This window comes from Schistocerca americana, chromosome 2 (genome assembly GCF_021461395.2).
Source record: "Schistocerca americana isolate TAMUIC-IGC-003095 chromosome 2, iqSchAmer2.1, whole genome shotgun sequence".
In the NCBI taxonomy this organism is placed as follows: domain Eukaryota; kingdom Metazoa; phylum Arthropoda; class Insecta; order Orthoptera; family Acrididae; genus Schistocerca; species Schistocerca americana.
Window position 1 is genome coordinate 900,374,760 of NC_060120.1, and position 17,666 is coordinate 900,392,425.

General features: G+C 41.0%; 1 protein-coding gene across 1 annotated transcript in view; it reads left to right on the forward strand.

Moving 5' to 3' along the window:
* Window positions 1-789: 789 nt before the first annotated feature.
* Window positions 790-17,666, forward strand: part of LOC124595880 (dehydrogenase/reductase SDR family member 11-like) — a 43,239-nt gene continuing 26,362 nt past the window's right edge. Inside the window, exons 1-3 of the mRNA XM_047134788.1 lie at window positions 790-1,038; window positions 6,993-7,155; window positions 15,034-15,163. Coding sequence (XP_046990744.1) covers window positions 901-1,038; window positions 6,993-7,155; window positions 15,034-15,163 — 431 coding nt within the window. The 5' untranslated portion in view covers window positions 790-900. The remainder of the gene's footprint in view (window positions 1,039-6,992; window positions 7,156-15,033; window positions 15,164-17,666) is intronic.

Sequence of the window (17,666 nt, forward strand, 5' to 3'; positions counted from 1 at the left end):
AAAGTTTAAACATTCTTACCGTTACTAGAGCGTACTGGAAGCATAGTGGGTATCAGACTAGGTACACCTTCTGTAACTTCAGACAATGCTGGGAATAGCAAGTAGGACAGTGTTCCGAGGCTACACTAATACTTTAGACACCCTATAACCGGCTGGTTGTAAGATCAAAAGTTGGATCCAATAGAACCCTGTCTAATAAAGTACTACGGCGTTCAATCAGTCTTTCAGTTGACGACAGCTTCACTTTTACTACTTCCTTTGCCATCTTAGATTAAAGTATCTTTGTAAAGAACAGGGAATAGGATGGAGTTTATGATCTAGCTGGAAAGAGGGAAAAGAAGAAAGATTAATGTCCCGTCGTCATCGAGGTCATTAGAGACGGATTTAGCAGCATACACACCGCAGTGGTATCAGACTCACGAGAAAGTCCTCATGTTCTTGTGCTGACGTATGGAAGTCACGAATAGCAGAAGGCAAAATGCGGGGAAAGACGAAATGAATCTCATTTTTTCCTGGTCCAGTGTCTTAGACTATGCTTCTCGTCGCACAGTAAAATGAAAATATATTGATAGGCACAGCATTTGGCATGGAAGTAAATAATTTTTTATGGGTGTTCTTCAATGATGTGCCAGTCTCAAATAAGAGGGAACAAGGGCAAAGAAGGAATAAGCAGGCCACGAGAAAAGCCGTAAACGGAACGCAAGTGAAGTGGGCGGCAAAGTTGTCTGCTAAGGATGACTCAGCAGTGTTCCTGCAGCAGCAGCTGTTGCGCAATAGCAAACCGCGTCGCACTGGCAGCAGCGATAGCGAGAACACGGACGCTTAAAAAGGCGTGAGTGTTGTTTGCGGACCACAGAACTCCGTTGATGTAGCGGACGCCAGAGTGTGAAATCGGCTATTATGGGGATCGAAAAATACGCCGGTCGTGTTGCCATGGTGACGGGTGCAAACTCAGGCATCGGCTACGCGATCACGCAGGCGCTGCTCGGCCATGGAATCATAGTCGTCGGCTTCGACAAGGCTGTCGATAAACTCCAGGTAAACACAGACCACACTATCTATACTGATCGGCACTCCCGGATGTTGCTCCATTCTCTTGAGACTGTCATGAGCCTCATTTTAACTCAGCTTAGTCTTTAGCATGGTAGCCAATCCTAATATATATATATATATTTTATTTCCGACATGAAACCATGTCAGTCAGTCTTCTGGCAGAGTATAGGAACTTGGCCCTTTTTCTCGCTTATGCTGTAATATGTCTACAGTGATTGTTTACAAGTAAAAGGATCTGGCGTTTAATAGCTCAAGCAACTTCACGGACTGATGCGCACCGTATCAGCTGCGCATAGTGCCTGATTTGATATCTTAGACAACAAGTATAGTGCCAATACTTCAATACTTCATTGCCTGCGAATGAAGGCGAAAATAGTGAATCTGCCCCGTCCAAAACCACAGAACGTTTGCTGTTGTTTACATTTTTTTTATTTTCATTAACCTCATTGAAACCACACAGCCACTATTTTTAACGGCAAACGTAAAACGTATTAATGATACTCAGTGTTAATGCGGTATGAAGGAAGACACCGGTAGCAGCAACACCGACTGATCTCTACTCAGGGCATGGATGTGTGTGATGACATTTTCATCGTTGATAAAGAACGTCCGTCCTCAGAGACCAAAAACAGGAAAAGTTAACGTAATATTGGTAAACTGCAGGAGTATCCAGGGCAAGGTTCCTGAATTAGTATCTCTTATTGAAGGAAATAGTGCGCATATAGTATTAGGAACGGAAAGTTGGTTAAAACCGGAAGTGAACAGTAACGAAATCCTAGACACAGAATGGAATATATACCGCAAGGATAGGATAAACGCCAATGGTGGAGGAGTATTTATAGCAGTAAAGAATTCAATAATATCCAGTGAAGTTATTAGCGAATGCGAATGTGAAATAATCTGGGTTAAGTTAAGTATCAAAGGTGGGTCAGATATGATAGTCGGATGCTTCTATAGACCACCTGCATCAGCAACCGTAGTAGTTGAGCGCCTCAGAGAGAACCTGCAGAACGTCGTGAAGAAGTTTCGTGATCATACTATTGTAATAGGGGGAGACTTCAATCTACCAGGTATAGAATGGGATAGTCACACAATCAGAACTGGAGCCAGGGACAGAGACTCTTGTGACATTATCCTGACTGCCTTGTCCGAGAATTACTTCGAGCAGATAGTTAGAGAACCAACTCGTGAAGCTAACGTTTTAGACCTCATAGCAACAAATAGACCGGAACTTTTCGACTCCGTGAATGTAGAAGAGGGTATCAGTGATCATAAGTCAGTGGTTGCATCAATGACTACTAGTGTATTAAGAAATGCCAAGAAAGGAAGGAAAATATATTTGCTTAACAAGAGTGATAGGGCACAAATCGCAGAATATCTGAGTGACCACCATCAAACGTTCATTTCTGAGGAAGAGGATGTGGAACAAAAATGGAAAAAATTCAGGAACATCGTCCTGTACGCCTTAGATAAGTTCGTACCGACTAAGGTCCAAAGCGAGGGGAAAGATGCACCGTGGTATAACAATCATGTACGAAAGGTACTACGGAAACAAAGAAAGCTTCATCATAGGTTTAAGAGTAGTCGAATCATAGCTGATAAGGAAAAGCTGAACGAAGCGAAAAAGAGCGTAAAGAGAGCAATGAGAGAAGCATTCAACGAATTCGAACATAAAACATTGGCAAACAATCTAAACAAGAACCCTAAAAAGTTTTGGTCATATGTAAAATCGGTAAGCGGATCTAAATCCCCTATTCAGTCACTCGTTGACCACGATGGCACCGAAACAGAGGACGACCGAAGAAAGGCAGAAATACTGAATTCAGTGTTCCGAAACTGTTTCACTGCGGAAAATCGTAACATCGTCCCTGACTTCAGCCGTCGCACGGACGCCAAAATGGAAAATATTGAAATAAACGATATCGGAATTGAAAAACAACTGCTATCACTTAGTAGCGGAAAAGCATCCGGACCAGACGAGATACCCTTAAGATTCTACAGTGATTATGCTAAAGAACTTGCCCCCTTTCTATCAGCAATTTATCGTAGATCGCTGGAAGAACGTAAAGTACCTAGCGACTGGAAGAGAGCGCAGGTCGTTCCCATTTTCAAGAAGGGTCATAAATCAGATGCGAAAAATTATAGGTCTATTTCGCTTACGTCAATCTGTTGTAGAATAATGGAACATGTTTTGTGTTCTCGTATTATGACGTTCTTAGATAATACAAATCTCCTTCATCATAACCAACATGGATTCCGCAAACAGAGATCATGTGAAACTCAGCTCGCCCTATTTGCCCAAGAAATTCACAGTGCCGTAGACACTGGCGAGCAGATTGATGCCGTATTCCTGGACTTCAGGAAGGCATTTGATACGGTTCCGCACTTACGTTTAGTGAAAAAAATACGAGCTTACGGAATATCGGACCAGGTTTGTGATTGGATTCAGGATTTCCTAGAAGAAAGAACACAACATGTCATTCTTAACGGTTCAAAATCTGCAGATGTAGAGGTAATTTCGGGAGTACCGCAGGGAAGCGTGATAGGACCTTTATTGTTTACAATATACATAAATGACTTAGTTGACAACATCGGTAGCTCCGTGAGGCTATTTGCAGATGACACGGTTGTCTACAAGAAAGTAGCAACATCAGAAGACTCGTACGTACTCCAGGAGGACCTGCAGAGGATTAATACATGGTGCGACAGCTGGCAGCTTTTCCTAAACGTAGATAAATGTAATATAATGCGCATACATAGGGGCAGAAATCCATTCCAGTACGATTATGCCATAGGTGGTAAATCATTGGAAGCGGTAACGACCGTAAAATACTTAGGAGTTACTATCCGGAGCGATCTGAAGTGGAATGATCACATAAAACAAATAGTGGGAAAAGCAGGCGCCAGGTTGAGATTCATAGGAAGAATTCTAAGAAAATGTGACTCATCGATGAAAGAAGTAGCTTACAAAACGCTTGTTCGTCCGATTCTTGAGTATTGCTCATCAGTATGGGACCCTTACCAGGTTGGATTAATAGAAGAGATAGACATGATCCAGCGAAAAGCAGCGCGATTCGTCATGGGGACATTTAGTCAGCGCGAGAGCGTTACGGAGATGCTGAACAAGCTCCAGTGGCGGACACTTCAAGAAAGGCGTTACGCAATACGGAGAGGTTTATTATCGAAATTACGAGAGAGCACATTCCGGGAAGAGATGGGCAACATATTACTACCGCCCACATATATCTCGCGTAATGATCACAACGAAAAGATCCGAGAAATTAGAGCAAATACGGAGACTTACAAGCAGTCGTTCTTCCCACGCACAATTCGTGAATGGAACAGGGAAGGGGGGATCAGATAGTGGTACAATAAGTACCCTCCGCCACACACCGTAAGGTGGCTCGCGGAGTATAGATGTAGATGTAGATGTAGATGTCCTTAGGTTAGTTAGGCTTAAGTAGTTCTAAGTCTAGGGGACTGATGACCTCAGATGTTAAGTCCCATAGTGCTTAGAGCCATTTGATTTCTACTCAGGGCAGGTTTAAGGCCTAAACAACGCAAACCACCGCTTTCGGCGCCACCTGAGCAGAGGCACAACAAGATTGTACATGACGTATCACAATGATTAGTAGCCGCCGTTTAGGACTCCAAGATGGGAGGGGCGCCCAAGTGCAAGATTTGTTTACGGTGAATATCACAATTAGTAGCGAAAACCGACAGGGTAAAAGTGTACTTTGTAAAAGGTAGAGGGGGTGGGTGCGCCAAATGATAAGCAGTTTGTGTGTGGAAAAATGTTCTCGAACAGGACCTGTCTCTACGATTACGACAATCAACTCATTTACTACAGAGTGTAGTGAAATGTAGACATCACATACCCACAAATACGTATAGTTTTGTACCAACTTATGACTTAGTGACATACGAAAACATACTGAACTTTTTAGCAATTGGGCAAATGGCAATACAATTTTTAGGCTTTTTTTAAGCTAGATTTGATATTCTATATGTGAAAAAGGCTGCAAGACAGGGATTAGTCTTTTGCTCCTACTGTTCATTCCACACATCGAAGAAGCACTGTCAGGAATAAAAGAAAGGTTCAATAGCGGAATTAAAATTCAAGAAGAAAGGATATCAACGATAATATTCGCCGATTATTGCTATCCTCAGTGAAAGTGAAGAAGAATTACAGATCTGTTCAATGGAATGGAGAATGTAATAATTCAATGGAATGGAGAAGGTAATAAGTACAGATTGTGGACTAATGGTAAACCGAAGAAAGACGAAAGTAAAGAGAAGTAGCAGAAATGAGAACAGCGACAAACGTAACGTCATAATTGGTGATTACGAAGTAGATGAAGATTAAGAATCCTTCTACCTGGGCAGCGAAATATCCCATGACGGACGGAGCAAGAAGGGCATAAATAGCAGACTTGCAATGGCAGAAAGGGCCCCCCCCCTGGTCAAGATAAGTCTACTGATATCGCCGGCCGGAGTGGCCGAGCGGTTCTAGGCGCTACAGTCTGGAACCGCGCGACCGCTCCGGTCGCAGGTTCGAATCCTGCCTCGGGCATGGATGTGTGTGATGTCCTTAGGTTAGCTAGGTTTAAGTAGTTCTAAGTTCCAGGGGACTGATGAGCACAGCAGTTAAGTCCCATAGTGCTCAGAGCCATTTGAACCATTTTCTACTGATATCAAACATTGGCCTTAATATCAAGAAAAACTTTCTGAGAATGTACGTTTGGAGCTCATCATTGTACGGTAGTGAAACATAGACTGTTGGAAAACCGAAACAGAAGACAATCGATGCATTTGAGATGTGGTGCTACAGAAGAACGTTGAAAATTAGGTGAACTGATGAGGTAAGGAATGAGGAGGTTCTGCGTGAAATCTGTGAGGGAAGGGAAACAGTGACAAGATCGAGGGACAGGATGATAGGACATCTGTTAAGACATCAGCAATCGCTTCCATGCTACTTGAGAGAGCTGTAGAGGATAAAAACTGTAGAGTAGGACAGAGACTGGAATACAGTACATCTAGCAAATAATTGAGGTCGTGGTTTGTAATCTGAGATGAAGAGGTTGCTACAGGAGAGGAATTCGTAGCGGGTCTCATCATATCAGTCAGAAGACTGATGACTCAAAAAATATGTTTGTCGCTGTTCTCATTTCTGCTACTTCTCTTTACTTTCGTCTTTCTTCGGTTTACCATTAGTCATTTGTGTGTGTGTGTGTTGGGTGGAAAGGGGGGGGGGGGGGGGGGTAGAGGAGAGGGAGGCGACGAGGGGGGAATCGAGCGCACGTGCGAACAAATACAGAACTTGAACTAGAATTGAAATTGTATTATACACTTAAAAAATGGTTCAAATGTCTCTGAGCACTGTGGCACTCAACTTCTCAGGTTATTAGTCCCCTAGAACTTAGAACTAGTTAAACGTAACTAACCTAAGGACATCACACACATCCATGCCCGAGGCAGGATTCGAACCTGCGACCGTAGTGGCCTCGCGGTTCCAGACTGCAGCGCCTAGAACCGCACGGTATTATACACTATTTTCGATTTTATCTTTCAGAAACTGTTCAGATGGATGACGTACGGAAGCAAAATATAAAATTTAATCGAAAAAAAGTTTCTTCATTGTACTTATTGCATTACGTTTTTTATTATGTGGGTGTTAAAGGATCTACCATAGATTTTCTTGTTGCTACGTGCATGTTGATGAAGTATCAGTTTCCTTTTTTATTTACAGCGACAGGTGTGAATACTCGAAGTTGCTACAATAAACGTATATCCACTAAGGCATTTTACAGAAAACTAAAAGTAATATGACTTGAAAATACTTTTTTTCAGTTCTCCATTTGACTGCTTTCTTAACAATTGCTTGCTCCTTAACAAGTGTGTTGAAAACAGAAGAATCATGTAAATCTATTGTTCAACAGTCACTCAAACTGAAAGACACCACCAGCAATTTGCACGTTGTGGAGGGAGACTTGACGGATGAGGACAGCATTCTGGCAGCTTTCAAATGGATACGTGACCACCTGCCTGGCGTCGACATCATGATCAACAACGCTGGCATCTGCAGCACCTTCGATCTGTCATGTAAGTACTAGCAGAAAATTTTTTAAGTCTGTAGACCAGAAAAGTAGCTGCATATTTGGAAGGCAACCGAAACGGCTGTTCATATTCTATGTTACACTTGGACTCAAAAACGTACGTAAACGGTTGCATTCCAGCGAATTTTAAGGCATTCCTTAGCAAGACGACAAGTTTACGTTATGTACAAGCACGTTCAAACTACCTTGTGTTAGATAATAATTTCTAGTATTGATAGTTTGAAAGATCAGTAACGAACACTTGCGTAACTCGTTGAACATTACTGTAACATTCAATAATTTTCTTGCTCTTCCTGATTACACTCCAATGAACCAATACAAAAAATCTGGTGTGAGACAACAACAATACAAATGAAAACACGACAGATCACTACAAGAGTGGTTTTATGTTGTCGTGAGATATTGCTAGCCACGTTGCCGTGATAGAACTCGGCAGTTCACTTTCACTAACTTTCGAAATTTCTTGGTGATATTTGAGTATCTGTAGCGATTTTAAAAAGGCCAGTAATAACATGCGAGTTGCGCTAACACGAATCAGTTCATATAATTAGCAAATAGTTGTTAAAAACTTCTTCATAAAAATCAGATAAAACCATTGCCATCGTGTGGAGACTTATCACAGAGTAATGCGAGTTTGGAGCTACTATGACGTTGCAATTCATGGTCTGTTTCAAAATCGCAGCGGCAATTGTTATTCGGTAGGAAACAAATATTGGTAAGAAAACTGTTTCTAGCGCTACTCTGGCACTCGACTTCGTTTATGTGGAAAAACGAGTTTCTCGTAATTGAGGCTTGGTCAACAAGACTACAATCGAAACATTTTACACGTCACTAAAGAGGCATTTCGATTTAAATAACTGAAAAAAAGAAATGTAAGAGATTAAAATAATAAGGAATGCGAAAGATTAATGTGGGATAGCATATGATAGAAGTTATTGAAAGTGGTAATGTGGTATTAAATTGCTTTTGCAAGGCTAAGGGTACCCACACTGACAGGAGTTCACAATACAGAGAAGAAGCACATTAATTCTTTTATCATATCTAATTTGGTGAAAAAAATTTTACAGGAGAAGAGAAAGGTTGCTATGGGAGAAAATAACACGAGGAGAGAATTGGAGAGTAGATGGTCATGAACAAATTTGCACCTTGCCTATACTTGCCTGTTTAATGTGAACTGTACTAAATTTGTAGTGTTTATGATCTTTGTTGTTATATTAACTAAACGAAATACTTTTTCGTCTTATTTCATAAACTTACCATCATTTCGCCACATGATCCACTGTCTCCTTTTTATGTCCATGTCCCAAGAAGATTATGGCCAGAAACTTCATACAATAAAAACAATAGTTACAAATAATTATCTATTATACAACATTATTAGCAAAATTCTTAACAAAAAACTAAAGAAGAAAGCCAGATCCCTACTGTATCTACTGAACAACGTAGATAGATCGAAAAAGAAATGGTGTAGCTTAAGTTTTATGTGTGAAATTTCTAATACAATAAGCCAGGTTTTAAAGGTGTTTATCTTTTGAATTGAGGAAACACCTACCTAATGTCTATGGGACTAAGGAAAACACAGAGCAATCCGAGGCCATGTCCTACGAGAGCGACAGAAGCGAGCGACAGCGTGCGACAGCTTCAGGCGACAAAACAACCGCTGGTGTAGTTAGAGAAGTGTCCTACGTGAGCGACATCTGTGTCGCTGCCTGTCTCCTGCTGCAACTGGTGACGTTTGAATTCAAACGTGTTTGAATCTTGTCGCTGCAGCACGCGCGACACAAAGCGACAGCCACGTGTCTTCTTGGCAAAGCAGTGGAGCGGACGCGACGGCAGCTATGAATTGCTTAACATCCCATTTTAAGAAATCTATTCGGTGAAAAAATTTGATTCATCCGCAACCTATAGCTTAATATCCTTAAATGATACAGGTCAGAATTTATTTTCGTTATTCGTCATAGTTACTGTGCTGCACGAAATTGAGTACATGGCTGCACGAAATTTTTGAGAATTTGAAGAGGTAAAATCAAGTTGTGTAGACTTTCCGTATAGTTCATTTAAGGCCATACATTATTGCTTATGAAATATAACCAATATATCTAAATTGTATTTAAAGTTGAGACCATAATGATATCTCTTTTCATTCTTAGAGATATTGGTTGTTATATCCGTGGACGGGTCGCTCGCGGCACGTCCGAACCTTTCCTGTGCTTCGGGAATCAAGTGGTCGTAAAAATCGTCGTATTTCATGAAAGGTTCAAGATATCGGAAACACGAATTTTGGAAATGACAACACGCAGAAAGGACTATTTTATCATGTGATTAACACTCGATACGTTTTTGTAAACGCGTGAGTAGAGCGAAAACAAGACTCCCTATAACTTACACCATGAGGTTTTGTCCAAATTTTCATATCGAAACAAAGGGAGAGAAACAGGTAAACGGGGTATCAAAGTGACCAGTATGAGGTCTAGTTTGGCGTGCAAATGTTAAACTGCTTGAAAGTAATCAGAGCAATGAACGAAAACTTAATTAATAAGCTGAGGAAAAATTGAAATATTTCAGGAAAAGCTGCTGTAAATGATGTGTCAAGAATGTCATCTGTTCAAGACCTAGCTATTTTGCACATAAAAAGATACATTGGTGCAGTATTTAAATGTCAAAAAGGTTTCATTCAAATCAAGTACATTAGGAAGGCAAACAAGGAGTTAGTAAGATCATGCTTGAAATTCAAAGATGGAGGAAATTAGTCAAATATTTTATGAAATGATTTGTGTAAAAGAAATAAGTAGATCAAAGAAACGTTTATGTGCCTTTGAGTGATGCTCGAAATCATGGACAGAAAACGAGGTGCACCAAACGTTTCCCTAATATTTTTTATTTCATACTTTGAGACAAATTATTACACAAAACGTTTGACTTCCTTTTCAGAAATTACGTACACCTTATTTTTACAGACTATTTATAGTAATTGAAACGCTTGGCCTTAACACTGACTGCTGATGAATTACGTTCACAACATCAAACATCTGCAAAATTTCATGGTTCATTGTAATTTATTAGGAATTAAATGTGTGTGATATACTGTGATAGGTGTGAAGATCAAGTTCTTTGGCAAGACCTTAAAAATATACTTTGCGATGGAGTGTAAACAGTACACATAAAACTTAATATACAGAATCATAGTAAAAATCTAAGAGCAGGCGGGAATGGAATCCAGGACCCTCCCCTCACATGTAGTTATGAACTGCAAACGGTACTATTGCGCCACAGCTCGCTATTGCTCATTGTGATCAATCTGTATCCTTATTTTTGTATTTAGCTTAGTTAGTCATGTAATAATCACTCCTCCACATTTATTGGCTGTTAAAAGTTTTGATTATGTAAAAAACATTAGTATTTGATTTATTGATGAGATAGTCGAATGCTCCTCTGCTCATTCACGTGTATTTGAAGAACTTGTCTGGTGATCTTCGTAGTTGACGATACTTATGAAATTCTCCATGGAGATTCCGCCCTTTGTAAATTTCATGCACAGCATTCCTTTTCACTTTATTTTCTTAAGTAAACCTAATTCTGTAGCCTTACTCTCCAGCTAGAGTATTCTACAGGTTAAGGACGTCGTTTTATAGAAACAGCTGGTTGGCTCTAAGCAGCCATCTTGCAGCGCGACATGGTCGCTCGCACGCAGGACACCCAAGGTTTTCGCCCGGTGTTGCTGGTTGTCACTGGAGTGTCGCGTACCCAGAAGTCGCTCGCTGTCGCTCGCTTCTGTCGCTCACGTTGGACACGGCCTCGGATTGCTCTGTGTTTTCCTTAGTCCCATAGACGTTAGGTAGATGTTTCTTCAATTCAAAAGATAAACAAACGGCCATCATTAAATAAGAGGTTAATCAGATCATCTGCCAAGAGTATCAGTCCTGCTGTACAGTGCAGACAAGGAGGTAAATCTGTATTAGGCTCAGAGGACACACAGAAGTTGTAGATTAAAGAAGCCAGATTCATCCTTTACCGAACATTGCTTAAACCAGACCAACAAATACACAATAGATGCAGATGCCCAAAAAGACAGGGAAACTGTACAAAACTCACTCATTCAGAAATATTAGAAATTAAAAAAGAACAGCTGTGTGCATCCTCACATCTCAGTTCCATTATTCTCCCCTTTTAAACAATGTTACTCCTTTGGTGGTGCCTTCATTCATAAATAGATAATAACACTAATTCCCATTCCTGTGAACTTAGCTCTACTCTTTATTCATATTACTGTAAATGCTGTCTTAACGAATGTTGCAGAATACAATTGTAAGAATGTAAAAATTGTGAATGGAGGTAACTTTTTTAGTTTAAGACAAGAATCGGTAGATGAAGTAACTGACGTGTTTATCTTTGCTTGGTTGCCAGCTTTTTGGATCAGTTGTGTGCTAGAAAATGGGCTTGCGACCCGTAATCTCATTTATATAATAATAATAATAAAGTTTGTGGAATTAGGCAAAGAAGTATAAGGGGCGATCCAGAAGTTTCCGTTCGAAGCCTTTTAGTAAGACACCGTGTCCTCCTGAGTGAAGAAGTCATTAACTGCGTGCTACACATCCTCGTGCGACAAGAATCGTCGGCCATTCAAGGCATTTTTCAAGGGACTGAAGGTGTGGTAATTGCATGGCTTAATGGACGAATCTGGTCTCCAAAATCGAACGGCGACTTGTATCGAATCGCGACCACCACTATTCCACAACGGTGTTTTTCGACAGACGTAATGCTCCATACATGTTCTTCAATTTACAATGGATGTCTACCCGTATTTGACCCCCAACAGCCAAGAAGGAAATAACAGACAGGTGCTGTTTGGTCGCATTTGGTAATAACGTCACCGCAGTTCATGCTTCCGCATTTTTCGCACACACGACGGAAGTACACAAATATCACACTAATCCCTTCCGTAAAAGTTGGTGCTTATATACCTGCACCTGAGTCGCACTACGTTGCATGTATGCTGTAGCGACGCCCTCAAACGGAAACTTTTGATCACCTATTATATTTCTTTTACTTCATACAATATAGAATGTTCCACCAGGAACACACACTTGATCGATGTAATCCTGTATTGTTGTTTATTGTGACTATGTAAAAGGAATATTACTTTACTGACTGTTAATTAAAGTGAAGAAACTGATCACAGCACTAGAGGTAACATCACTTCGCAGTACTGACAGGAGAGATACTTCTTGGACTTATTGGTCTTAATACTTACAAATACATTGGAAAAAAAAAATGGTTCTGAGCACTATGGGGCATAACTTCTGAGGTCATCAGTTCCCTAGAACTTAGAACTACTTAAACCTAACTAACCTAAGGACATCACACACATCCATGTCCGAGGCAGGATTCGAACCTGCGACCGTAGCGGTCGCGCGGTTCCAGACTATAGCGCCTAGAACCACTCGGCCACTTCGGCCGGCCACTGAAAAAAAATTAAAAGTGTTACACCACTGCGAACGCTACCAAACCAATGGCCCAGTATATACATGAATGCGAGGTACATTGTTTAAAATTTAATTCTTATGTCGTCTTACACTGAAGAGCCAAAGACTGGTACACCTGCATAACATCGTGCAGGGCCCCCGCGAGCACGCACAAGTGTCGCAACACGATGTGGCACGGACTCGACTAATGTCTGAAGCAGTGCTGGAGCGAATTGACACCATGAATCCTGCAGGGCTGTCCATAAATCCGTAAGAGTTCGAGGGGGTGGAGATCTCTTCCGAACAACACGTTGCAAGGCATCCCAGATATGGTCAATAACGTTCATGTATGGGGGGTTTGGTGGCCAGCAGAAATGTTTAGACTCAGAAGAGTGTTCCTGGAGCCACTCTGTAGCAAATCTGGACGTGAGGGGTGTCGCATTGTCTTGCTGGAATTACCCAAGTCCGTCTGAATGCACAACGGACATGAATGGATGCAGGTCATCAGACAGGATGCTGTCCTGTCGGCGTATGGGATGAATCGGCTTCTATGGCTTAATAGGGTGCGCACGGGAAGAAAGCGGACTACCTGTGCAGGGGGACCTGTGTGAGGAGGTTTGACCCAGCGACCTGCAATCCCTCTCAAACGATTTTACAGGAAGTAATCAGTAACATATCAGATTCTTGATGAATTGCCTTAAATTTCAGAATTCGTCATATTTAACATGATATTCGGGTTTTAGTATGACACTAGACAAAATTCGAAAAGTCTGCAATGAAAAATGTCGCTGTGACTTTGCGTTTGGCGCTGTGAATGAAGTTTAGCTAAGATACTGAATTTTTCTTTAACTTGGGAGGAGGTCTCTATCCATCTCCAATCTCGAGAAAACGGAATTTATGCAACGCTTTCACTTTTTAAAAATTACAGAACTGGATTTAAAAATATTAAATAAAAACTATAATGTTGGCCATATCGATATAGATTCCATAAGTTCCGCACGTTAACCATGAGGCAAAGAATTCTCCTTGTTGTAAGCTATCAATTTTCCAAAATCTCGTTTCGATATCTCAGTTAGTTAAAGAGATATGAATGTTTCAATCTCGTGTGGTTGCCGTCAGAATTGAACATGGTACATAAGTTATTCCATTTTCTTGAGAGTGGAGATAGAGACCTCCTCACAAGTCTAAAGAAAAATTCACTATCTTAGGTAAATTTCGTTCAGTCAACATATGGTGTAATATGCACGCCGGCCGAAGTGGCCGTGCGGTTAAAGGCGCTGCAGTCTGGAACCGCAAGACCGCTACGGTCGCAGGTTCGAATCCTGCCTCGGGCATGGATGTTTGTGATGTCCTTAGGTTAGTTAGGTTTAACTAGTTCTAAGTTCTAGGGGACTAATGACCTCAGCAGTTGAGTCCCATAGTGCTCAGAGCCATTTGAACCATTTTTTTGTAATATGCACCATACGCAAAATCATAGCGACCAACATTTTTCATTGCAAACTTTTTCGAATTTCGCGAAGCGTCTCACTTCAAAGCGAACTTCACAATAGGTATGACCATTAGAGAGATGATGGGCACTTCACGATGAAGCTAGCATATAAAGTTATACATAACATAAAAATAAAATTTTTTGATGAACAGATTTTGTAAAATCATGTGAGAAAGATGACAGAGAGAATGAGTGCACCAACGTTCTACGCCTACGCAAGCAGTGCTATTAGTGCGTGCACCTGTGAAGTGACTGCACAGTCCTGAAAACCAACTAAGATGCTTCCACAAATGCCGGAGTTCTTGGCCTCTGTGCTGTGTGAACAAAGCTACACTCATGTGTCAGGACCTCAAAGCGAAGGGGTAACTTTGCATGGTACGTAAAGCTGCTCAGAGATTTTGTTGGCCAGTAGCGAGTGATTACACTGTAACTCATCTGTCCATTGTTACAATCCACAACAGTCAAAGCGAGCCCTTACAGCAATAAGTTGGCACATTGGCACTTAAAAATCCCGGAAATGTCACAACCCCTGAAATGGTGTGTCGTAAGCTTCTTGCACGCACAACATGGGCGTCGTGAAATATGGTGGCAGCTTGCACCCTGATCTCGACTCTCACGGTGGCAGTGGCTCTAAGGCGTGATGACACCCCAGTCCAGTGGCACATCGAATTTCTTTCGCAATCAGCATGAGAGCCCCCTCTACAGGGCAGAGGTGTCTTTTTTCAACTGCTCACGAGTACCTAAACAGTTATTTTTCTTTGTTTTATAACATACTACAATGCCGATAAATAGTCCACTAACATACAGTAATATTATTCGATTTTAATTGTGTGTTAACGCTGCAGAGCAACCACTATCAGAGCAACGTCGTACTCAAAAAGGATATAATAAGTGTTTCTTTTATCGTGACCAGCTGGACCAACAGACAAGTGGCGGGAACTCCTGTACATCAACGTCCTGGGCCTAAGTATCTGCACCAGGGAAGCCGTACAGGACATGCTGAGCAGGGGCGTCGACGACGGCTTCATCATCCATACGTGCAGGTACTGTGACATCCACAGTAAACACGCTGTTTGGTCAGCTGGTAGAAAAACGGCGAAGCGCTCGCTTCCTTGTTTCACAACATTAAGCTACTCAGCTTAAACTGGACACAGACTTGCGCAGCCCGTTACAGATACACGCACCAAAGTAATGTAATAAAAAAGTGGTATTTTTAATTGTTTGCCCTCGTGACATGGTAATTCTCTCCAGCTTTTCTACTTCTACCAATCACCGTCTCACTATGCAAATAAAATACATGGTCTCACAAGCGCTGTTTTCGACATTGCGAAGAAAACCAGTACCTCCCCTAGGCAAGCATCGATCACAGCGTGATGCAACGGCCTGTTACTCAGATTATGAGGCAGGTGGCATATTGGTTTCAGCTGATTCGCAACCGTCTCTCTGTAAGGTTTCAGTCTGAGTCTCTCTCAGAGAAGCATTTGCACTATACTTTCTCAGTTGGGATTGTTCCTTGGAAAGGGCACGGCCGGCTTCCTTCCCTCTCCTGCCCTAATCCAACGAGACCGATGACCTCGCTGTTTGGTCTCTTCCCCCAAACAACCCAACCCAACCACCAACTCCAACTTTCTCAGTTGTTTTTTTGGAAATATGCCAATCCCAGTCTTCCCCTGCAGTTTTACTCTCTAAGCTCCGTCTTGTAACATGGAAGTTATTCGCTGATGTCTTGACACATGTCCTATCGTTCTGTCCCTTCTTCTCATCAGTAATTTCCATACCCTCCCTTCTTCGCCGATACTACTGATTATTTCCTCATTCCACACCTTATTAAGGCACCTAATTTTCAACATGCTTCTGTAACACTACATCTGAAACGCTTCGATTTTCTCCTTTTTTAGTTTTCTTACGATGCAGTTCTTTGTTCCAAATGTACTTTCCGAGAAATTCCTTTCTCAAGATTAGGGCGATGTTCGTTACCAGTAAACTTCTTTTGGTAAGAAATACCCTCTTTACCTGTGCTAACCTGCTTTTTATGTCATCCTTGCATCGTCCATCGTACGTTATTTTGCTTCCAAGGTAGCAGAATTCTTTCACTTGGTCTACATCGTACTGATGTTAACTTTTTCAATGATCTCATTACTGCTACTCCTTACTTTCGTCTTCCTTCGCTTTACTCTCAATCCATATTCTCTTCTAATTAGACGGTTCATTCTATTCAACAGGTCCTTCACTGATGATAGTTGTGTGATCTGCGAACCTTGATATACTTTCATCCTGAACTCTAATGCCACTGCTGTACCTTTTATTTCCGTCATTTCTTCGTCGAGTTGTAGACTGAACACTAGCGACGAAAGACGGCATCGATGTCTCATACCCCTTTTAATCTGAGCAATTTTTTTTATCTACCCCATTCCCTTAAATTTCACAAAATGCATATATTATAGCTATAGATTTATTTACTCCTATTCATCTATGGCATAGAGTTGTCAAGGAGATATGATTACAGTTTATTTTTGAAACTGTTACTGCTGTCTGTCAGACATTCTATTTCATCTGGTAATTTATCGAAAAGTTTTACAGCAGCATATTTTGACCCTTTCTGTGCCAAATACAGGTTAAGTAGAGGATAGTGTAGGTCTTCGTTTCTTCTGATATTATAATCATGGATGTCATTGTTGTTTTTAAACTTATCCATGTTGTTGAGAAAAAATTTCATTACTGAGTAACTGTACTGTGAGGCTGTTGTAAGAATTCATAACCTTTTAAACAGATGCCTGCAAGATGCACGACGATGATGAGCTCCACACATTATTATAACCACTTTCTTGAGCAGTTAACACTTTTTGCCTAAGTGTTTGGTTACCCCAAAATATTATTCCGTATGACGTCAGAGAATGAAAGTATGCAAAGTATGTTAGCTTACTAATTTCTATATCCTCAAAATTGGCAATTATTCTGACTGAAGAAGTCGCTGAACCTAGTTGCTTTAGGAGTTCCAAAACATGAATTTTCCAATTAAGATTCTCATCTATATGTACACCCAAAAACGTAGTGTTATTTACCTGGCTACTGACCTCTGTTGATGTATTATATTTATTGAAGGATTGTACTCCTAAGGAATTGTACTCCTTGCAGCAAAAAATTGGATGTGTTGTGTTTTATTGAACTTCAGAGCAAGCCCATTCGCAGGAAACCAACTTTTCCAAAGACGTTATTTGTACCATTTTCTATGGGAGTTTTTTTACTGGATTAATAATGATGCTTGTATCATCAGTAAACACTGTCAGTTTAACTTCTTGTTTCAGATAAGGAAGGAGGTCGTTCACATACATCAAGAACAGAAGGGGACCCATGATCGAACCCTGTGGAACACCTAATGTAATTTCATCCCAGTTAGATGAAGTGGAAACTTTTTGCTTCCTGTTCTGTAGACATGACTGAAACCAGTCATATGTTGTTGTATTTATACCATAGAATTGTAATTTCTGTAACATAATGTCATGGTTCACACAATCAAATGTTCTGGATAAGTCACAGAAAATTCCT